Genomic DNA, 24,757 nt, shown 5'->3' on the forward strand with positions numbered 1-24,757 from the left:
AAACACATTTAATCAAACAATGTTTTGCCGGTTGTAATCATTAAAGTTTATTAAGCTATACTTTACTAGCAATGGGCACAGGCAACAGGGGGACGGGGTTCATTTACACCTCAGACATTTTTAATACTTGTATGTTTTCAGAAAACTTTTTTTTAAATGTGTGCACGAAATCATTCACGTTCACTTTAGGAAGTACAGATGCAAGTACATTTTTAAGCTCGGTCGCTTCGCCCCTAATTTTCGAGTTTCTGTGGGTTTTGTAATGCGTCTTGCCCCCCGGAAATCATATCTGCATACGGCGATGCCACTAGCATAACCATACACTTTTATTCATCTATTTTCCACGTCATCAGAACAATCAGGTACCTAGCATGCCTGGTTGACTGCCATAACAAATGTTGACCGAAATACATTTTTATAATGCAACTTAATACGTCTAATATACCTTTTGTCTTTTAATCAGAATAATTCTCAAACTTTCTGTCGACATTACCATGATTACGCTGTCTGGAATAAAACAGTGCTGGAATGTGTGTGTGTGTGGGTGTGTGGGTGGGCTCGGGGCTGCGACCACCTAGAGAAAACGGCATAAAGGAAAAAAAAGAAGATGCGAAATTCGATATCGTTTTCTGAATAGTATCCCGAAATCTATCACGAAATTAGCGTTGTTGTATTAAACAGGTCAATATTCTGGCAAGTTCGTTTCGTTCATTCGCACCTTTATAGATATTTTGCCCCATAAGCCATGTCCGGCCCGTTTAATTGTTAATGTTCATTACTCTTCTTTGTCTGGGGGGGGGGGGGCGACGACGCCATTTTTCCAGACTTGCTTACAAGAGGACATGAGGCAATACCTATGAACAATAAGAGGAAAACCTCTTGGAAACCTATGACATTAATCTTTTTTGCATGATTCGTCTCGATTCTCTTTTTTTTCGACAACAAGAATTACCCTTCATTTGCTATTAAACAAAGCGTAATAATGACAAGAGGAGAGTGAAAACCGATACATCACGTTGCTTCAACCTTTTTTTGACTTATAAATACATCGTAAAGAGTAATAATAATAAAAGAAAGATCAATAATTTCGCTTCGGTGCTCTTAAAATACACGTATAAACCGATGCATATTTTTATAGTGTGCAATACAGATAGATGGAATGAGGGGTGGGGGTGGGGTGTATTAGAAGTAGATATTTGTATTCAAAGTGCATCCTAGTCGATCATTTACAAGGATATTAGCCGAGGTATTATCGCCCAAGGTTAAACTCAACAATTTGCACTAGAGACTAAACAGTAAATGCTTTTGCAACGTCTTTTATCTTGATAATTGTAACTCCCTCCTTTTTGGCCTTCCGAAGTGTAAGATTCGCCGATTACAGACAGTTCAAAACATGGCTTCCAGACCGTCACAAAATCCATACCTTCGACTCGCACTACCCAACTACTTGAAGGTCAAGTCCACCCATAAAATGTTTAGAAATTGTAATTCAACAAATTCAGGGAGAAATGAAACTTTGTATCACAGGACAATGAGGAGAAAATTAGATGATTCACACAACAAAATACAAAAGAAATGGTGAGTGATGTCATCAGTTCCCTAATTTCCATACTGACCCGAATGTGCATATAACTGTTTTGTGAAATTAAGCGAAACTTTAAAATGTCATAACTTTCTTATTTTACATCCGATTTTGATGAAATTTTCAGTGTTATGCTTGTTGGATTTTTCTCTTTTTATTTAAATCAAATTTTTGCTGGGGTGGACTTGTCCTTTATAGACATTCGCTTGCTTCCAGGAGAGCAACGCATTAAATATAAGATATTGCTTCTTACCTATATACCGTTCACTTCCTACCTTTGACCCTTCTTGTATTCCTCTCTCATTCATTGCTGTTCTGCTACTCGTACAGGTCTTCGCACATCTAGTCCCATCATACTAAAAGAACCCAGAACAATAAGGACATTGTGTGACAAAGCCACGTCTCTGGAACTCACTTCTCCACACAGTTCAAATCTCATCTTCTCATTAGTAGGTCCAAACAAACTTGAAAATCTTTATTTTATGTCCATTAATACATTTAATATAGTAGCCCCCTCTCCTAATGAATTAGAGAGTATTTTTATTATTAATATATGATTTAATATGTTTTCTAATTTATTGTTTATCATTTGAAATTGATATTGAACTGTCAGGCACCTTGAGCATTTCTTGGAGTGGATATGTAACTTGTTTTCTTTTTTCTTTTTTAATGGATTGACTGTATATTATTATAATCTGCCATCCATGCGCTTTGAAACACCAGTATAAAGCGCATTACAATTATATGTGCGCATTAGAAATTTGGTTATCATTATTAACAAACCCTCTACACCGAATTTACACCCCCCCCCCCCTTATAATGAAAGGCGTGAAAAAAAAACGTATAGGAAATTGCCGACAATTTCCCCCAAAAGATGCTGGCAATGGCATTTACTGAAGAGAAAACTCTTTCTGACATTTCCAGAGACCGGACCCACCGAGGGGGAAGGGGATGGCTCTTGATATAGGCCTATCCATATCTAGCCTGTCCCCAATGCTTCATTGTTCATTCTCCTTTTTCCAATTTCGAAGAGCGCGATTTTCTTGCCTTTATTTTCGTCAGGATTTTTTTTAAAAATTCAAATTATCATCCATATACTCAGAATCCCATATTATGTGCCTAGCTCTAAATTCATTGACATTGTTACCCATAGAAGAAAATCTAAAGTCCGTAGGGGAGAATGGGGTTAGTTGGAACGCGGGGTAACTTGAAACATTGTAATTTTTTTTAACACTATAAATTAATTTATGCAATTTTATTGCCAATAGCAAGATTCATCCATCATATTACAGACAACACATGTGCAACAAGCCTGGTGAAGTTAGAAAGGAATGTTTTTTTTTTCACCTCCTGAGTAGTTTATTCTCTTTCAAAAATGCTTTATTATCTCTGAGAAGTTTATAGATCAAGTTGCCAGTTCGGGGCTATAATGAAAACTTGTACCAAGCTACAAAATAAAGTTATTAATATGCCACGGTGAAGTCCCTTTTAATGATAATAACAAAACATGGGATTTGCATAGCGCACTTTCCATCTTGATTAGATGCTCAAGGCGATTCAGAGCAGAACAAGAAAAACTATTTACATTTTATACATGTCTGAACAATATGTCAATGTTTATCACAAAGCACTCTTATCAAGGTATATTTTTAGGCTGCCGTTGGAGGTGGTCACTAAAGTCTGGGTTTTCTTGAATAAATCTATTTGGACTTTACAGCCATTTTTGTCAAAAATGTTCCAGCTAACCCCATTTATTGTCTAAATGTCACATTTGTAATTTGCAATGAACTATTTGACATAACTGTTCTGAACATTGGTTTACTTTTTTTATATTTGAAACAAATGCGGAAGCGCCTACAAAATAAAAATAAAAGAATATCCGGTGAAAGCAACCGAGCTTACAATGTCGATGGCGGTCTCACACGGGCTGCTAGAAATACATATCTATATGCTTTGAAGGAAACGCCATCTACGGCTTGCCCACAAATACAGGAAACTGTATATAAATGTATATCTTCCCATCCTCCTTTCAAGACTCGAAAAGACCACTTACACTGGTCGAAAGCTTGGCCTAAAATGAAAGCAGCTTCTTGGTTCTCGTGATCCGAATCGTGCTTAGTCTACAACTGTAGACCCACCATCTGCAGTGTGTGTATCACAGCTGATTCAAGGAGTTTGCATAGCAGACTAGGTCTACTGGAGCTGCAGATGTGGCTCGCTTTGCTCGCCCTTTCAGGCTGGTTCGCAAACCAGCTGCTGATCCCACTTCACGAGCCATTCAGAGTCTGCATAGCAGACTAAATCGTGCTTATAGTGTAACTCGCCGGATAAGTTCGCGTTAAAGTGTTCTATTGCAAGTTTAATGTACGAGCGCGCAGTGAATGGGGAGTTTATGCGAGAAAATCACTTCAGTAAAAACAAAATATTCACGCACAAACACTGCATGTTTCATTTTTCCAACTACTTAAGTTTTTCTTTTGGGGTGGGGGTTGTAGTCCGTTCTAGAAAAACACATCTTTCTCATCACAAAATAAAAGAGATTTAAGACATATAATAACCTGGTAAAAAAAAAATGCAGCATAGTTTTTCATTTAGAGCAAGTCATAGGCGATCGTGTACGTGTGCATGTAGTGGATCTTATGTGTGCATCCGGTGCGTTGGTGTCAGGTTGGTGTACAAACAAATGGTACCAAACAACACAGAGGCAGTGCGTGCACACAGGACACATTTTCAATAAGCTAGGGAGCGAGTTACACTATAGTTTAAGACCGTAACGGACGTGCCATCCTCGTAATCAATAATTCTTGGGTGAAGCATTGATCTATTGTCAAGATGGTGTCTGGTCACAGATCGTGAGTGTGACATCTGTTGTTTCCTGCAATGCCCAACAAAGAATATTACACCTTTTTAGTCCACCTGACCCCGGGTGATTATTAAACCGAAAGCAGGGCAAGCAAATGACCCCATAGCTGGATGGAATGGACCATTGAGTTTACAAAAATTCATTGCTGCTAGGTATTATCCTACGCTTCCAAGGTCTTCCCACCGATATGACGCAATATCATGCGTTTCTAAACAGTTTAAACGTTGCAAAACCAAAAGACAATCTATCTCACCTTAATAAGAGTTTTTTGTTGATATATCAAGAACCTATTGTTAATTGAGAGACAAGCGAAATTTCAGCAACGCAAATCATCAGTTACATGTTATGCAAATTAGGTCGTGAAATTTGCATATAATTAGTTTTCGAGATAACTTGTTTTAAAAATTGCTGAAAATCGACTTTAAATTTCTTTTTCTGTTTTACTTTAATTTCTGTGAAATATTTGCCGTCAATCATCATATTATTGTCCATATCTCTTCCTTCAATACAAATTATCATGTCAGTAGTTTTAAGGGTCCCTTTTTATTTTTTATTTTTATTTCCTCTATTTTTTTACTGATACAAAATTTTGTAAATGTTCTGATTGCTTGTGATTGTTTATGATTTGTCTTGATTTGTTTAATAAAATATTTTAAAATGGTTCTTTTTGTTTTCAGTCCCTTTAATCGTGGTTCGTACGTAGAAATCATGCATTTTAGCATGTTTTTTCACCTAGTAGCTCAGGTATATAACCGATATGCCAAGTCCGTGGATGTTTCCAGCAATATTATACTCAATATTGTAAACAAACTGGAAATTCATAACACGCACGCTATGAGACAAGATAGAAATACGTATATGTTATGAAAATGAATTATAATAATATAATAACTTGAACTTATATAGCGCTTTTAATGAAATCATATCAAAGCGCTTTACAATGTAAAACATACAAAATATACAAATTAGAAATCATTAAACTGAGAAAAAAAAAAAAAAAAAAAATTCAAGGACACTGTAAATGGGGCGATGTTGGATATGCTTTCTTCATGAGGTACGTTTTTAAATTTGATCGAAATGAAGTGATATTTGAGATGGAACGAAGGGAAGCTGGAAGAGTGTTCCAAAGACGTGGGGCAGAGCTTGAAAAGGACCTATCACCAAAAATTTTAGTTTTTGCTTTTTTGACTGTTAAGAAATTTTGATTTGCAGAACGAAGGGACCTACTTGGAGTATATGCCTGGACCAATTCGGAGAGATATTTTGGAGCATGTCCATGAAGAGATTTGAATGTTAGGAGTAGAATTTTGAATTGTATACGGAATTTAATGGGGAGCCAGTGCAATTGTTTAAGAGTAGGGGTTACATGGTCATGTTTTTTAGTGAGGGAAACTAGACGGGCTGCAGAGTTTTGAATTCTCTGCAGCTTAGAAATATCCTTTTCTGGAATTCCATGGAGCAGGCTATTGCAACTGTCAAGAAGTGAACTAATAAATGCATGAATGAGGACTTCAGTAGATGACTTTGAGAGATATTTTCGAATTTTACCAATTTTTCTTAGGGCGAAGGATGCTTTACGACAGATGCTGTTGACATGGGGACGCATTGAAAAGTTCTTATCAAACAAAACACCTAAGTTAGTAACCGTTTTAGAGGGATGTATATGAACATTTGCAATTTGAATTGGAGGTAGCTCAGGGGTACGTCTACGATGGGAGGAGATATGCAGGACTTCCATCTTATTATCGTTAAGGAGTAAATAGTTCACAGTCATCCAGGAACGAATGGCACCAAGACAATCTTCCAGTTTCTGCAACATTCGGAGAGCTTGTCCAGACTTGAATGAGATATATAATTGTGTGTCATCAGCATATATCATAGACGAGAAACCATAGGAATGAATAAGATCTTCCAACGGTGTCGTGTAGCATGTAAAGAGTACAGGCCCGATAACCGAACCTTGCGGCACCCCCCATTTAAGTAGAGTAGGATCAGATCGTGAGCCGTCAATGATCACCTGTTGATATCGTCCAGTGATGTAAGAGTCAAACCACTTTGCTGCAGTCCCAGAGACACCAAATCGTGTTTTCAGCCTGGAAAGAAGAACATCGTGATCAACTGTGTCGAAGGCTGATGTTAGGTCCAAAAGTATGAGGATAGCATCATCTCCGGTATCCAAAGCTTGTAGAATATCATCTTGAACACGAAGTAGCGCAGTTTCCACACTATGATCTTTTCGATACGCAGACTGTCGGGATGCGAGAAGGGAGTTAGCAGTAAGGTATTCAGTAAATTGATTTGAGACAACTCGTTCTATTACCTTACCCAAAAAAGGTAAATTTGAAATTGGTCTGTAGTTCCTTAAACTTTTTGCATCCAGTGACGGTCTCTTTAGGGTGGGAATGACCAAAGCAGATTTGAGCGCCGAAGGGAAGACTCCGCATTCTAGTGAATCGTTGGTAATATCCGTGATAGGCGGTACCAGGAACTCTAGACACTGGCTAAGAATTTGCGCTGGAAGAGGATCTAGGCCACATGATTTTATTTTATGTGACCTGATAATCTTTAGAACATCTGCTTGGGAAACTGGTGCAAACTTCTCAAGACGATGATCACAGGCTTCCCCCTCCACAACAATAGAAGAGGAAGAAAATGAAGATCTCAAATGTTGAATTTTACTGTAAAAATACTTTAAGAACTTCTGGGCAATCTCAGCACTTGACTGATGTGGTGGCAATGATTTATCAGGCTTTTCAGCAGTCATCTTGTCAATCACATGAAACAGTTGTTTGCTGTTGCTAGTGGATATAAGTTCTTGAAGATGCTGACTCTTAAAGTTATTGACAAGTTGGTAATATTTTCTCGTTGCTTCCTTCATGTCGTCAGATACAACTGTTGTAGATGAACGCTTGGTCTTTCTCCATCTCCTTTCCCTTGCACGAAGGTCTTGTTTGGCATTGCGGATTGAGTCGTTGTACCAAGGAGCATAGGGACGCAATCTCACTTTCCTTTTCTTGATTGGAGCGTGGCGATCTAGATTAGAAGCTAGAGAGTCATTGAAAACATGTACCTTCTGGTCAATTTCCATTTCCTCTAAGTTTGTAACTGCTTCGAAGGACTGGATGATATCTAACTTCAATTGATCAATGTCAAGTTCACGTAACATACGGGCATGAATGACATTAGATGTTGGCGATGTTCTCACGAAGGGGAGTGAAAAGATTATTGCAGAATGATCTGATGGCAAAGTCTGGGTAACCACAATGTCCCTTATTGAGTGATCATTATCCCTCATAATTACCAAATCAAGAGTGTGTCCTTTAATATGAGTTGGTTTGGATATACGCTGACTCAATCCCGCTGACTCGAGTAGATCTTTAAAATTCTTTGCATCTGCATTTGTGTCACTGTCAACATGAATATTGAAATCACCCAAGATAACCACTTGATTCAGAAGCAAGTTGGCCGATTCAAGAAATTCTGAGAACTCGATCAGAAAATGTCCAAATGACTGGCCACGCAAGCACGATGGTGGTCTATAGATTACAAACAAAGAGAGACTTCTCTGGCTACTCGTCTTTCTAGAGCTTACAGTCACCTCAAGGCATTCAAATGTGTCAAACACATGTGGCTGCTTTTTAGTAGAAAAAGAATTTCGCAAAATTACACAGAGACCACCACCCCTCTTTCCTTTTCTGGGTAGTTTTAATAGCTTGAAATCCTGAAGTGTATTCTGTATGCCTGCTATTGTGGGAGAGTCTCTTCCATCCCCTCTGAGCCACGATTCTGTGACAACCAAGACGTCAAGGCGTTCCGAGATGATAAAGTCACAAACTTCAGTCTCTTTGTTCATCAAAGATCTAGCATTCCAAAGTCCAATCTTTGTTGGAGAATTTTCATTTTCCTGGAGACTAGTGGTTTGTGGGATTTGCCTGAGATGCTGTGGTGGATGTTTGCTTTTGAAGGCAGATGCTCTTGATGTCCTAGAACTAATGACCACGGGAATGTAAGTGTCCTTTGGCTCTGCAACTTCAACAGATCCAAGCATGGTCAAGGATGGATTCTGACGAGGCTTTCCTCCCCGTCTTTTACGACGAGTTCTCTTCTTCCGTTTCACCGATCTTCCTGTATCATGTTGCGAGATTCCAAGATCCAGTATAAGGTTTCTGACATTCATTGGAGGCTGTGCATGTGTCAAAATCCATGATGACTGATTAATAGACTTCATATATAGAGGATCATATCTATGCATAGCAGAAGGTATGTCAGACGTGCCAGTAATTCTGATCTTAACACCAGATCCATCATGTTCTACTGGGCCAGGATTAGGACACACGTCACCACATTTCATTAGCTGTAGTTGAAAGGATGATGATGTGTTGGCATAGTACGGGATAGGGAGTCCAGAGAACTTCCTCAACACTTTGGGGTGACTTGAATATACATTGGTATCCTTGTACATACATGTGTGTGTAATACATGACAGTTGAAAGTTTGGTAGAGAGTGGCTGCATACTAGTACAATAAGATGAATAGATAGAAGATTAAGTAACTCCATTGTTCCATAGAAAATAAGCACAAACACTCAATGGAACAAGTTCAAAGGCTGGCTGATCATGAAGAATAGGGAGTCACAGTAGAGGCTTCTATGATGGCTGACTGTAGCAGGTTGATGCTCACTCCATTACAAACTTGATGAAATTTGTCTTACACTTATAGAAAGAAAACAGCAACAAGGATCCATCCAAAAAATGGCTACAAAACTCCAGGTAGTTGGATTAACACACTGGTAACCACAAATTAACCAAAAATTGCCAATAACATAGATAAACAATGAAAAATTCAGAGAGCCAAAAAGAGAGCGCCTGAAAGGGCGCTCAATCTTTTTGCGATTGTTGGGTATTATCATTTACGCAAAATTCGTTTTGGTGTTTTATTGATTTGATTTGATTTAATGTTTTCTTCTGCATCCATAACATTCGTATAATACATTTTTGATAACATAATAAACATAATATGTTAGCATTTTTGGCATGAATTATAAATAAAGAGTACTAAAAAGATAATTCCAGACGAAAATAATTATATGATATTTACAATTTGCAGGAGGATTGTCATCATAAGCAGATTACTTGAAAAAAAATGACAATCCCTTTATTATTCTCTCATATTTTCCTCCATTTTAATGGACGTGGAAAAACTATATATATAGTTTATATATATATAATATAGGATATTCTAGAGGGAATTATTAGACCTCTATAATCTATACAAAAAATGTTGGGTATTGGTTGTTATCAAAGGTCCCGTGACATTACACTGTGAATAATAAAAGTGTGCATCACTGTTTTCATGAAAGCGTAACCAAGAGAGAGAAAATCAGTATTTCATAATATCATTAGGTTTTGTTCTTATGTTTCTTATGTTTTTCACCATGCGTAACAGACTAATACGTTGATAATGATACATAGTAGAAACTAAACACAAATATGACAAACAAAATGTGTTTGAAGCGCAGAGTCCCTTAAATAACATCATAGGTAAGTAATGCGTTTGAACTAAAACATGGCTCCAAATAAGCGTTCATGAAAAAAATATAGAACAAAACCTAAAATAATTCCCCCAATAGCATGTTAAGATATAGACATTGGCATCTTGAATAAAACTTTTAAAAATATCATCATTGTCCTCTGTTATAAAAAAGTATTCGGAAAAAAATATCATTTTTAGTAGACTGCGTGCAATAAATCCTTCATATTCTTCTTGAATGATAAAACATTGTTATAAATTCGTATAAATAAACTGAATAAAGGTAATGAATGCCAAATGCAAGGTTCTAGTTTTTATGATTAAAATAAATGTAATATATCGTTAAAATATACATCTACATATCATATTCTTATATTCCTGCTTCTGTTCTGTCTCCTCAGGGTTTTCTTCCTCTTTCCATTCATAGACAATGCCAATTTTGGGAAAATTTGAGTTCAAGAAGCATTCTGGGGTAAAAGTTGGGAACCTGTCAATTTCACCTAATTTGAATGTGTTGAATCTGATAAGACCGGTTCCCAAGCCAATTTTTTATGCTTTAACCACCTTATTTCCATAAACAAAATGGCTGCCAAATTGACTATTTATAATCTTATTTCTACAATATTATTTTATCATATTCGCTTTCACCGATATGGATACTGCAAAATCCTGCATACATAACAAGAACCATTCAGGAAAATTTGTTATTTCTGTTTGCTGCTAATTAATTATGCAAATTTATGCATATTTAGCAAAAATGTGCTATAATTTGATAATTACACCTAAAAAATATTATTCTGGGTATAAATAGCATTTGTATCATTACGATAAATGTTTGGCCCCCTAAATATAATATTTAAGTCAATTTTTATATGCATTTTTGATATTTATTCATGTTCTTGATTTTTTTGCCCTTTTCTTTGTATATGTTTGATGTGAGATTAAAAAAAAAAATGAAATCAATGGCAGACAAATATTAAGCATCAATCATTGAATCATTTGATAAACTTCTTCTGCTACAACTGTTAATTCTACTCAGGAACAAATACACACACATGCTCCCACACCCACACCTGTATAAAGAACGTAATATACTTGCAAGGTATATTATACATGCCCAATATAAAACACATTGATGCTGATCCTATAATCATGACAATTACCAAATTCGATGAACCCGTCAGAAAAGAAGGGTTTAGAAGTTAGAAAACCTGTAACCATGCTGGAATTAGATTCCTTGAAATATTTATATCAAAATGTGTTATATATCCTTTATAATTACATGTAGATAACAGACCCAATAATCAATCAAACGTATGATTTATGCAGTGTAGTTTAGCAATCGGATATAAGTATCAGTACATTGTTAACATCTTTGTAGCAAAATTACATATTTGATTCGGCTCCATCAGAACGGCAATCATGACAGTTAACAAAAGAACAATTTGTAATAAAGGCAAAGGGTCTGTATTACCGGATCACTTACTCAATTTTTTATCATTACCGATTTATTTATTTCCCCTGAGTCAACCATCAAAGTAATAACTGAAAACCACAGCTTCTATCCAATCGTTGCCATTGAAGATTCTTTGCCGAACGATACTGAATACAGAAGAGGAAATGATGAAAATAGGGGGCTAAACACAGATTAGCTCCGTGGTAAAAACATGGGCAAAACAAGAAGGTTTCCAGCCCAGTCAATGCCCAATGCAGAACAAATTTTCACACTGCGTCCTATGGTTGAAAGGTGCTAGGGATGCCGGATGAAGGTAAACCAGCATGGAGACAGTTTGCAGAAGTCCAGTCTAGAGGCTATCTGGTCATGGATGATATTTTCCGCACCACCTCATGTAAGACAGTGTCTGATCTCAGCAATTCTGAGAAGCTGGTAATATGCAGATTGGCAGACATGTGATGTGAGTTTCCTCATGCTCATTGTTCCAATAATGACTACGCCAAGATATCTAGCCTTGCATACTGGAGATATATAGCTTCCTCACCTATTAAAACTTGGAGTTGTAGTCATAGTAATCCCGATCTTTTCGTTTGAGGACGCGCACGCTTATTTACGACGGAAGTTGATTTTGGAAGAGACTTTTTGGGCCCGTCATCATGGTCGTAAAACTCTGTCTTGCAATGCAAATTGTGTGACATGAAATTTTTGTTTCGTTTCGCATCTGCAACGGAAACATTCAATATGCGTTTCGTGTGCAAAATTCTGGTTGCTACTATGGTAACAGCGATATATCTGATTGGGGACGACTTTCCAAAGCCACATTTGACTCCTCCTAGAGCTCGAGAGGCCGCCCGGGGGGCCCACTTCCATTGATTAGTGGATACCAGGAGCGACCACGCGTAAAAGGGGACAGAGTGGGCAAGTACGTTACGTATAGGCCTATGTAACGTTATAAGGGTGTCAAAACGATGTTTAAAATGATGAAAAAAAGGATATATATCCAATACTTGACAAGCCAAATACTTGTTAAGAGATGCATTTTCATAATCTGGAAAAGAATTGCTTCCATTGTTTAGGGTATTTTTCGAAACCCCATGGTCGTGCCTGGTATCCACTCATCAACTGAAGTGGTCCCCCCGGAATTTGAATCTAATCCCCCATTTCTGGGGAAAGTAAAACATAATGCCCATTACATCGTGTGCTAGAGGCATATCGTTTGTGTAGGAGTAAATAGAACAAAAGAAGCCCGTAAGCTCACGTATTGCATTTGCTGTGTACAGAAATGGTTTCGGCTAGAGAGGTTGATCTGACCCATGAAATCAATTGCCAGTGATCCACCGATAATCCACATTAAATGCAATATCGATTCAATGGACTGTAATGATCTATATCTAAGCCTTCATTCAGTAAGTTTTTCCTCACTCAATATGTACTCGATTTGTTTGAAAAACCACTTTCTTATCCATAAGAGGGCGCCGCTCTGTGGCGACCAACATCGGGGATTTTTGTCTGTGTTTTTGTGTCTAATTTATCATATTTTCTGTTCTGCCGTATGATATTTGCTCATTCTATCTTCTGGAAAGATAGGTTGGTTATCCAGCAGAAGTTTCATACTACTTTGTTTAGTATTTTTGGTGCTCTCGATTGATTATGGATTTGGAATTGACTCAAATACTTGGACATACCCTAATAGTCTTGTGTACACACGGAATGAATTGCTTGAGATACGGGAATCGCTGGCGGCGCCTCCGCCCATAGGCGGCGGAAGCGGGGGGGGGGACGGGGGGACGTGTCCCCCCTAAATTTGAGGAGGGGGGACGGTCCCCCCTAAATTTGTAGTTGATGACCTTTTTTTTTTTTTTGCTTCTCAATTTATTTTCCTACGCTTCCCCCTAAAATTTTTAGGTTGAGAAACTTTTTTTTTTTTTTTTTTTTGCTTGTCAAATTTTTTTCTTGGGTTGTCCCCTCCTTAAATTTTTGGCTTCCGCTGGCAACGCCTCCGCCTTATGGATGTGAACGCTTTCCAAGGGAGATTAAACCACGTAAAAGAGGCAAGAGAGGAGGAGTCCGAGAGAAAGTAAGGAAAAGGGGTAATAAACCCCCATTACCTACTATGATTATTGGTAATGTTCGGTCATTGACGAACAAAATGGATGAACTTAGTACTTTATGTAAATATATGCATGAATATAGAGAATCATGTTTGATGGCATATACAGAAACTTGGCTTAACGACAATATCCCTGATAGTGCTTTAGATCTACCTAACTTTGCTATGGTTAGGGCCGATAGGACAATTGATTCAGGAAAGACGAGGGGAGGCGGGATTTGTTTATACATCAGTCAGAGATGGTGTAATAATTGGACAGTGAAAAGTCAGATTTGTTCACCCGACATTGAACTTCTTGCAGTTGGACTAAGACCCTTTTACCTCCCAAGAGAATTCCCACAGGTCTTCATCATCACCGTCTACATTCACCCCCGAGCTGACGTCACGATCGCTAGTGAGACCATAGCTGAAAAAGTTCACGAACTCCAGACACAATCACCCGAAGCGCCGATTCTGATTAATGGGGATTTCAATCAATGCCGATTGAACATTGTTCTTCCCAATTTTGAGCAGTATATTAACATTCCGACGAGAAATGATGCCACTTTAGACCTTTGTTATGGTAATATCCGCAACGCATATACAAGCAAGGCATGTCATCAGATTGGCAGCTCCGATCATACGAACATCCAACTCATACCGGTATACAAGCAGAAACTGAAAAGAGCGTCAGTTGCAACCAAGCAACGCTATGTCTGGTCTGATCACGTGACCGAGAAACTCCAAGCTTGTTTTGACTGCACGAATTGGAACGCCCTACTGGACTCATCGGATACGCTTCATGAAGCAGTAGATGCCGTCACCGATTATATACGCTTTTGTGTTGACACAAACGTTCCCTGCAAGTCATCGAAAATCTACCCAAACAATAAACCTTGGGTATCAAAAGAACTGAGAGACTTAATGAACTTTAAGAATGAAGCATTATGCTCCGGTAATCGGGTTGAAGTAAAAAATATCCAAAAACAAATCAAAGAAAAGGTCCAGTCGCGTAAAAGTTTGTATAAAGAAAAGATTGAAAGAAGTTTCAAGGATAATGACCCGAAAACTGCATGGAAAACCCTACAAAATGTAACTAACTACAAAACAAAACAAGGGGTACCCCAGTCAACTGTGTGTCAATCTTTTGTAGATAATCTAAATGAATTCTATTGCAGATTCGATAGGGAAGATTTTTCATCTGAGAACAACGAACTAGCTCGGAAATTAAAAGGAAAAAAGATGGATGAATACGATAACAATAGAATTGTTTTGACAGAACATGACGTAAGAGTGTTGTTAGGTCATGTAAAGGTCAACAAGTCACCCGGTCCAGATTGTATCCCGAATAAAGTTTTGAAAACATGTAAAGACCAGCTCGCTGGTATTTTCAGACAACTGTTTCAAATCGCACTCGACTGTGGTGTTATTCCGGAACTTTGGAAAACATCATCCATATAGTTCCTATTCCAAAAGTCAAGAACCCGGTTGATATGAATGATTATCGACCGATTGCGTTAACATGCAGTATAATGAAATGTTTCGAGAAACTGATGTTAAAATATCTGTTGAAACAAACAGAGGCCCACTTAGATCCATTACAGTTTGCTTATAGATCAAACAGGGGAGTAGAAGATGCAGTTTTACTGCACTTACACAGACTGTGGTGTTAATCCGGAACTTTGGAAAACATCATCCATGCATAGTTCCTATTCCAAAAGTCAAGAACCCGGTTGATATGAATGATTATCGACCGATTGCGTTAACATGCAGTATAATGAAATGTTTCGAGAAACTGATGTTAAAATATCTCTTGAAACAAACAGAGGCCCACTTAGATCCATTACAGTTTGCTTATAGATCAAACAGGGGAGTAGAAGATGCAGTTTTACTGCACTTACACAAAACATTGTCTCATTTAGATAAGTCTAAAACGTATGTGAGATCGGCATTTATCGATTTTTCAAGTGCATTTAACACTTTGGTTCCACATCTGCTAATTCAGAAACTAGATGAAAATAATGTTTATCCACAATTATCAATTCTACTTCTTGACTCTTTGCTGAACCGACCACAAATGGTTAAAGTTGGACAGATTAAATCAGGTGTTAGTTCAGTTAATGTAGGGGTACCCCAAGGGTGTGTTCTTTCCCCTGCTCTGTTCTCAATATATACAAGCGACTGTGTTAGCACAAACAATGAATGCTTGATTATTAAGTACGCTGATGATACCGTAATATCTGGGTTCCTTTCCGTGGACGCAAACCGCTACTTCTCAGAAGTATCACATTTCGTCAATTGGTGTGGCACTCATCATTTGCTTTTAAATGTAGGAAAAACAAAAGAAATAATCATTGACTTTAGAAGAAATGTTACTGAGCACATGCCACTCGAAATACATGGAAAGCCCATTGACCAGGTCAAGGAATACAAGTAACTTGGTACCACAATCACGAATACACTTGACTGGACTGAAAACACAATTTCAATTCAAAAGAAGGCAAATCATAGACTGTTTTTCATTCGCCAACTCAAAAAGCTCCATATGGATAGGTCGATTTTGTCCCTGTTTTACAAGTCTATCATCCAGTCAATTGTAATGTTCGATGTAATTTGCTTCTATAGCAACCTTACTAAATCGAACAAAGAGAAGCTTGAACGTCCACGGAAAATTGCCCAGAAAATACTCGGTCTGGAATTACCCCCAATTGAAACTCTCTACAACGAAAGATTACTAGCTAAAGTTCAGGCCATCGTAAAAGATACATCTCACCCTCTACATTGCTATTACAACTTCAATAGGTCCGGTGTTCGCCTCTGTGTCTCCCTTACTAACAAAGTACGTTTTAGGCAGTCTTTTGTCCCAAATTCTCAACATGTGTTTAATAGTACAGTTGTCAGATGGAATCACAAACCAATTAGTATTTGAATAATTAATCAATTCATATATCTGCAATTGTACTTTTCTATTATATTTGAAATAACGTATACGGCATTTTGTTTTGTGTATTTAATCCCACGGTATTGTAAGTATATTTCATTCTGTATATGTGCATATGCATTTGTAATTTCTGTAAACCCGATGTGAAATGAATTTCCTACACAGGACAATAAATACATTCAATTCAATTCATGTCATAATCTATTTTAGGTCCTGCGTTTCGAATATCTCCAGCCATCAGTCGTAATATACATTTATGTATGGTGCGGGTGTCGCGGGAAAGGATTTTGCACACGAAAAGCAGATCATTAGGGCCTGTAACCCCCCTGTAACACAAAGCTTAGCTTTGATTGTAGAGCAGTTTTCTACGTTTGATTCTATTGACTATAATGTACAATCAATCTTAAAAATCAAGTGTATGATTAAGCGTTAACTTTTGTGTTAGGGGACCCTAATATTAGCGTCCGTGAGGATTGCGAAAGGTCCCAAATTACGCATATGGAGATGACAGAACAAGATACTTCGCTTTTAATCGTTAAGCTCCAAGAAGTTGACCTTCATCCAACATCGAATCGTCAATGGCAGCACCGACAACAGCAACTGCACGAACCTCTGTATCTTTAACTTTTGGATCAAAAGTGAGGTATACAGCTGGATGTCATCAGCATAGACACATAGAAGTGTACAAAAAGACCATGTTGCCACATTATAGAGCCAAGAGGAGTGATGTACAGTTTGAAGAACAAGGGACCAAGGACAGACTCCCAAGGTCATTGCAAAGGGTAGTTACAGGAAACTACATGCCAGTTGTGAATACAGCTTGTCCTCTGTTGGCAAAGTAAAGGGAAAGCCATTGAAGTTCAGAATCATCAATTCCAAAACAGACTGTCAGTCTCCCAAGAATTAAAGAATGACATGTTCAGTGGTATCGAAACTGGTTGACAAGTCAAACATTACTTAGGCAACTGATTTCTTCATAGAGAGAGATCTCCTGGCACACAATCGAAGAAATTCTCGACCTAGACTTTGATGGTGATATCTCAGACTTGCATGCAGCCTATCTGAGCTGGATAAGCTATTGGATGCTGTTGGGTTTAATGCCGATCAAAAGAATTGGATTAATAGTAACCTACAGGAACACCAAATATGTCAGGAACGCACCATCCTCTGGAAGGTATCTTTGTTATTAATTAGAAATAATCTATCTTATGAAGATGTGTGTGTATTAGAAGTTCGATAAATTGCCAAGGGAGACATTACACAACTCATTGCGGTATTGAAAGGTGCACTCCGAACATTTTAACACCTGAACCAAGATTTGGTCAGACAGCAGATTCTCTCTCAAGACAAAAGTTTAGGTTTTCTTTATGATCTGTGACATGAGAATCGGACATATCTCAAGAACACGCACACGATGACTTCGATACGAACTGCCTCCGCAGAATACTTGTGCTAAATTGATTTGATTTCAACAATTTTATAATATGAGGCTGCCCTATCAATCAAGCCATCCAATGGAAACCAGCTCGATGATAACTGACATTGATCATTCAACACCCCGAAGGTGTATATCAAGCAGGGGGAAGCTGGATGCCTCTAAGTTGGATGAAGCGGCAATCCTTGATAGGACAGGTGCAGTACTGCATTGGAAAAGATTTATTATGGAGATGCACATGTAATCAGTTAATGAAGTACAATTATCAAAATTTGTTATTAAAAGGACATGCAGTGACTTATTTGTTGTGGAACTTTAGAAAACCACAGCCTGGCTTTTAAAACATGGAAAACGGTCTAATTGATGGGCAAAATGAGACATTAGATGGTTTATAAATATATGGGTTCAGTTCTGATTTTTTTTTTAATTGGACAATTTGACAAGCATAATGGAGAACACACAAGACATTTCATTTTCAGCAGACTCTTTTCACTTCATTTTGCTAAAGAAAAACACACATTATACATATATATATATATATATCTACTGTGTGACGAAGAGTGTGACTTTACCTTTCATTTTTTAGAGCTATGCTCCTTTTAAAATCTATGATTTTATTTCTACGGCATTTACTATACCTTTTATGATTATTTTATTCCATATGCCGAAGCAGACTATTTCTATTTTACTCAGGTACTTTTTACTGCTAAACTTCGACTGTTGGCGGTGAGGCCCTTTTCAGATTTTCCTGTTTTGGAGCCGGAGATTCGCCATTGTCATCTTGCAGTCATGGCAACGCGTCTTTAGATGCGTCTTTTACAGTGCGCTTCCTCCATCTTCAGCGCATTGATTTCTTTGAAAGGTGAGTTTCACAATCCGTATGCCCATGAACAGACGTGTTTTTCACGACTGTTTCAGAAACGGATTTTGAATTCTCTTTTTTGTCACATCATGGGCACTGACGAAGAGTGTGACTTTACCTTTCATTTTTTAGAGCTATGCTCCTTTTAAAATCTATGATTTTATTTCTACGGCATTTACTATACCTTTTATGATTATATATATATATATATATATATATATATATATATATATATATATATATATACATATATATATATATATATGTGAATCGCATATTCAACAGGAATACCCTCAAGGTCAGTTACAGCTGCATGCCGAACGTTGCCAGCATCATCAAGGCCCATAACAAGCTATACATGGAAGAAGGCAAGAAAACCAGTAGCATCAAAACAAGAACCTCTGCCCCCTTCAAGGGAACTGCTTGGCTACTAACATCATCTACAACGCCGAAGTTACTAGCCCAAGCAAAACGATGGTCTACATCGGCCTTACGGAGCCCCCCTTCAAGTTGAGGTACAGCAGCCATCTCCTATCCTTCCGACATGAGAGGTATCAACACAGCACGGAGCTATCAAAATTCATCTGGGATCTAAAACGGCATGATACACCCTACACCATCAAGTGGTCGATTGCCCGACGTGCGCATCCTTACACCAACGAGTCTAAGAGGTGTGACCTGTGCTTATCTGAGAAGCTGCTCATAATGAACGCTGACAAGCAATCACTCTTAAATAAGAGACCGGAACTCATTTCTAAATGCCGTCATCAGAATAAGTTCTACTTGTGCAACTTCAAGAAAGAATTTTCGTAATCGCTTTGCATCTTTTTGCCAACCCCAGTTTCACGGTCTTACTGGTGCATTGTCGCTTCATGCCCCCCCCCCCGCACTCTCTCTCTTCCTCTGTTCTCTCCCCCTCTCTCTTTCTTTTTCATAGAATTGTTAATATTCAAATGGTATTGCCACTAGCCTTTATTGTTGCCTGAAGGTCGCATCGGCGTGAAACTCCGAGTAGCAAATCAATAAAGTACTGATGAACCACACGTTATCTGTGTAACTTTATTTATTTTATTTCATGCTCTGCCTCATCACAGACATCGAGCACTCTTAATTACAAGGATAGCATTCACCAAGTGTATATATATATATATATATATATATATATATATATATATATATATATATATATATATATATATACACTCTAAAAAAGGTTAACACAATATTGGGTAAATGGGGAACATGCATGTTGTTGGGTAAAAAGATTTTACGCAATGTTGCGTTGAAATATATAGGGTTAAAAAATACCTAGCAAACATGCATGTTCCCTTTTTACTCAATATTGGGTAAAATTTTACTCAGTGTTTTTAGAGTGTGTGTGTATATATATATATATATATATATATATATATATATATATATATATATTGTGTAAAGAAATGGATGAAGAGAACAATGGTAGGCGTAGCTTCAATCAAGGTTCCCCAGAGCTATCTACCCTTTTGGAAAAATTGGTGATGCCGAAAAAATGTCTCTGCCGGGAATCGAACCCGGGCCCCCAGCTTGGAACGCCGGTGCCTTAACCACTAGACCACAGAGACGGGTTAATGGTTAGGGCGAGCCTGATCCAATTGACCGTCAGATAGACAGATTTTCGACACCATACCAATTATAATTTCCTTTGTCGGGTGACAAAGGATATATATATATATATATATATATATACATGTATGTGTGATCGGATTCTGTTGGTCGGGGAACATAGCAACTCCAAAGGATATTAAATGCGACTGATTAACTATTATGAGTTGAGATTTACAGTACTGTCATGATTCAAATTTCATAATCCATCATCTAAAACTTGAAATATGAATGAATTGATTGATATCATAATTTAAAGAAAAATTTTATATTCAAAATGTAAGCAATTAATAGTGACATTCGCTTGATTACAGATAGGTTCAAGAAATTCGTTGGATCACCACCAGTGTTCTTTTAAATGGGAAGACCCTCCCTGCAGGAATTTACCTTTGTATGCAGATGTGACTGTGGGAGTTGGTGCATTCGTTAATGCCCATGGACATATACGAATACAAACGTGTAAAAATCATTGAAACTTATCATTTTCTTCCATTGATAATCAATATTTTGACAGATCCCATAACAAAACATACACGAAACAAAAGGTACAAAACACAAAGAAATACATGAGAAATTCAAAAATTATAAAATGCATTAATATTCACTCTGATATTATATTCTAAGGGCCGTACAATTATTTTTAAGGTTGCAAAAAACTGTTTGTACCAAAAATATAAACATTTAAGCTGAAATTATCAAATTAAGCATAATGATCCAAAATATGCATAAATTTGCATAATTAATTAGCCGGAAACAAAAATAATTATTTTTCCCGAAAGGTACACGTACGTAGGCACGATTATGCAGTATTCATGTCTGTAAACGCGAATATAATTAAAGAAAATTGTCGAAATAATCTGAATTGTCCATTTGGCAGCCATTTTTGTTTATGCAAATTAGGTGGTCAAAACATGAGAAATTAGCTTGGGAACCGATCCTATCAGATTCAGCATAATTTGAATTGTGTGAAATAGTCCGGTTCCCGACTTTTACCCCAAAATGCTTCTTAAAGTTTATAAAGGCCTCTTTTTCCAGAATGGCACTAGTTAACAATACTTATTGGGTGTTTTTATGATTATAACTTTTGTGACCCACCACATCTTTTCTATTTAAGCAATATACATTGATCACAAAAACCCAGGAACATGGGTTACACTTCGTAATTCAGAAACACGTAAGTTGCCTATACCTCGATGTTCGTTAATCCGAAAACGTAAAAGGGTTCGTTAATTATTATTATTATTATTATTATTTGTTTGGCGTCACCTGTGCCTGGGAGGCGAAAAGCGAACTGAATCACTGTGACCCGCAGGTCTCTCCTCCCGATATAACTGATTGGGGGAATGCAGGTGGACCACTACACCGGGGTTTTCCCCTACTCTTATACGAATAGTGCAATGGGTTCTTAACGTGCATAGGTGGTGACTCTCCTCTACACGGGGCCTCCATTTAACGTCCTATCCGAGGGACGGAGTGTTTTCCATTGTAACATAGCCTGCATCTATGAAACATGGGAGAGACGTTTACACACAACGCACTGGCTTCAGTCATCCGCCCGGGATGGACTCGAACCCACGATCTTTGGCTCGACGGGCAGACGCGTTACCGACTGAGCCAACACCGAAGATTTGTGGCGTTATTCCGAAGGTTCGTTATTCCTAAGGATCGATAATCCGAAAACGAAATAAGGTTCGTTGTTCCGAAGGTTCGTTAATCATTACGTTTAATTCCGACCAACGAACCTTCGGAATTACGAAGCTCATTTCATTTCGGATTAACGAACCTTCGGAATTACGAACCTCACTTCGTTTTCGGACTAACGAACCTTCGGAATAACGAAGCTTCGGAATTACGAATGTATGCGGGAACATGTATACCATGTTTACTTGCCTATAATAAGTACCACTTGCTATAAAGTAACATGTTTTCTGCAACCGATTGTTAAAGGCCGTATGGTAAGATAATGAATTCGTTTAAGAGGTACTCATACTAAATAGATGCTTAAAAACGTAAAACCTTGCACAAATCAAAATACCTCATGCTATAGTTTATATTTCCAAAAACGATATCTATGGGGTCCATTACATTGGCATAATGATACTTGTTGCAAGCTAAAACTCATCCTAAAACCAATCTTTCTCCATTTGGAATCCATAATTATTAGGAATTAACCTGAACATAATAATGTAAAAGATCAATCATTTATTAAATTGTTTGGTGCCTTTTATAGTAAAGGATTATTATTTTTTTTACTATACATGGTCATCAATGAATGATAATAGACCTCATAATAATAATGATAATAATAATGGGTATTTAGAGGCGCTAAAAACAAAAAGTACCATAGCGCGTGCAATGTAGGAGTAACAATTTAACATTTGCAATAATTACTACAATATTCAAGATAAAAAGGGAAAATTAATTATTTAGGAAAAAGGTATGTCTTAAGGGAAGATTTGAAGCCAAGAACACTGGAAGCATTTCTTATTGAAAGAGGGATAGCATTCCAGGTCTTGGCAGCTGCTACAGCAAACCGTTTTTCGGCAGAGGAGAGTTTTGACAAGGGAATGCAAAGTCTGCATGTATCAGTGATTGAACGAAGATTACTTTCCAAACTTTCCAAAACGATTTTATGATTAAAATAAGTGTACTATTTCGTTGAAATATACATCTACAAATCATATTCTTTCATTTCTGCTCATTTTCTGTCTCCCCAGGCTCTTTTTCTTCCTCTTTCCATTTATATTTCTATTCCGACCTAAGTTCAATCTGTGCCCTTGAGAACACCTTTGAACAACCTTTTCTATTATTTTTCTATCAATCTATCACTAATATTGTATTTAATGCTTATCTTACGTTCTTCTATTCATGATTATTTCACAATATGATTAGTCTAAAAATAAGATTACTTTCTGTTGTACAAGAGATTGTTCATTCATTCTTTTTTTCTTCTAAGTGATCTTGTAGTCGGGGTAAGCGTTTTTCGGGAGAATCGTTGTTCAGGAGTGCTGCGTGTTAGTTCCGAACAGGTTCCAACGACTTCCATACTTTTTTCATTTTGTCCACCGACAGTTCACACTTAAGGTAATCTCCGGGTTGTCTCCCAGGATGAAGTCTCTTAAAGGTGTTCGCTCTGTCAACAATACCCATACCTCTTGATATCAAAAGTCTACCACAGTAAACATCGTCAAACGGTGTTTTTGGAGGCAGTTCTTTGGAAGATTCGTAGACTTTTGCTACGGCATCACGCGACAGCACATAACCATGACCAAATGGATACACCGGGTAAATGTCATCTGGGAACATTTCCTTCGGGCAGTACCATTTGCTGTTCACATCTCGTATCGGGGCAGTGGAGGTTGGCCATCCCAGGCAGAAGTTCGTACGAGACTCCGGTAGCGTTGTCAAGTCCTGGACAAGGTTGGCAACGTCGATCATTACGTCATCGTCTGTTGACATCAGAAAGTCACTGTGGCGGCAAAAGTTTACGGTCCATTTGAATCCCATGATGAGCTTGATGGTAAGGTTGTAATAATGGTCTCTAAAACCGGCCTGCAGAATATCCCCGTGTAGTTTGGACTCCTCTCTTACGCGATCCTGGTCAGCTTCCTCCTTTGGGTTTCCTAGGATGAATAGCACCTTAGCGGGCATTCTACTCTCCTTGACAAACCTGATGTAAGTTTCCCGGATGACCTCTCTGCGTGAAAAATGAGAAGGTGCCGACTTTACCAAAATTAGTAGTGTGGTATTCCCTTCCTTACACGTATTCTCAGGATTGAGTACAAAATCATAGATGTCCAATTTCGGTCCTGATGCCATGCCTGGTACCCAGTCCACATTTTTGAGCCATCCGAGCGCTAGTAGTTTTGGCCGCAACGTCGCGTGTTGACCAGGCATTGCACTTGCGTTTTTGCCTCTCTGTGAATCAGATATGACAGACGAAAAGTGATTTGGGCCTCGTTTCCCAGCGGCTCCGGATCTGAGCCTCAACGATATTTGATTTACAATGCCCGCATCCAAGACAAAAATGAATATGCATGCACATAGAGACGAAATAAGGCAAAGCATCACCACTATCCCCTTCAAATGAACTCGTGCCATCCTCTTGTTATATGATTCCAGAATAATAAGTTTATATCAAATGTTGTGCCGTACTATCGGCGATGTTTTAGAGATTTCTTGAAAACCCGGTAGCTTGTTCAAATGTCTACAACGTGGTTGTTCCAGAAAAAAAAAATATGGGAGGTATCGCCTAGATAGGCAAATCCAGGTGGCATGGTTTCTAGCGCTAATTGATTTGTGTGATGACACGGGAGGTCTGATACACGGAGACAAAATAATGTCTGGTATATATTCTAA

General features: G+C 37.9%; 1 protein-coding gene and 1 non-coding gene across 2 annotated transcripts; both read right to left on the reverse strand.

Moving 5' to 3' along the window:
• Positions 1-20,286: 20,286 nt before the first annotated feature.
• Positions 20,287-20,358, reverse strand: TRNAG-UCC. Its single transcript has one exon. It is a non-coding gene; the product is annotated as a tRNA-Gly (tRNA).
• Positions 20,359-22,703: 2,345 nt separating this feature from the next.
• On the reverse strand, positions 22,704-24,660 carry LOC121426831 (beta-1,3-galactosyltransferase 1-like). Its single transcript, XM_041623227.1, has one exon. The coding sequence runs from the start codon at positions 24,497-24,499 to the stop codon at positions 23,414-23,416; it is 1,086 nt and encodes a 361-aa protein (XP_041479161.1). The 5' UTR covers positions 24,500-24,660; the 3' UTR covers positions 22,704-23,413.
• Between the last annotated feature and the right edge of the window lie 97 nt (positions 24,661-24,757).

The sequence above is a fragment of the Lytechinus variegatus genome, chromosome 13, assembly GCF_018143015.1.
Source record: "Lytechinus variegatus isolate NC3 chromosome 13, Lvar_3.0, whole genome shotgun sequence".
In the NCBI taxonomy this organism is placed as follows: Eukaryota; Metazoa; Echinodermata; class Echinoidea; order Temnopleuroida; family Toxopneustidae; genus Lytechinus; species Lytechinus variegatus.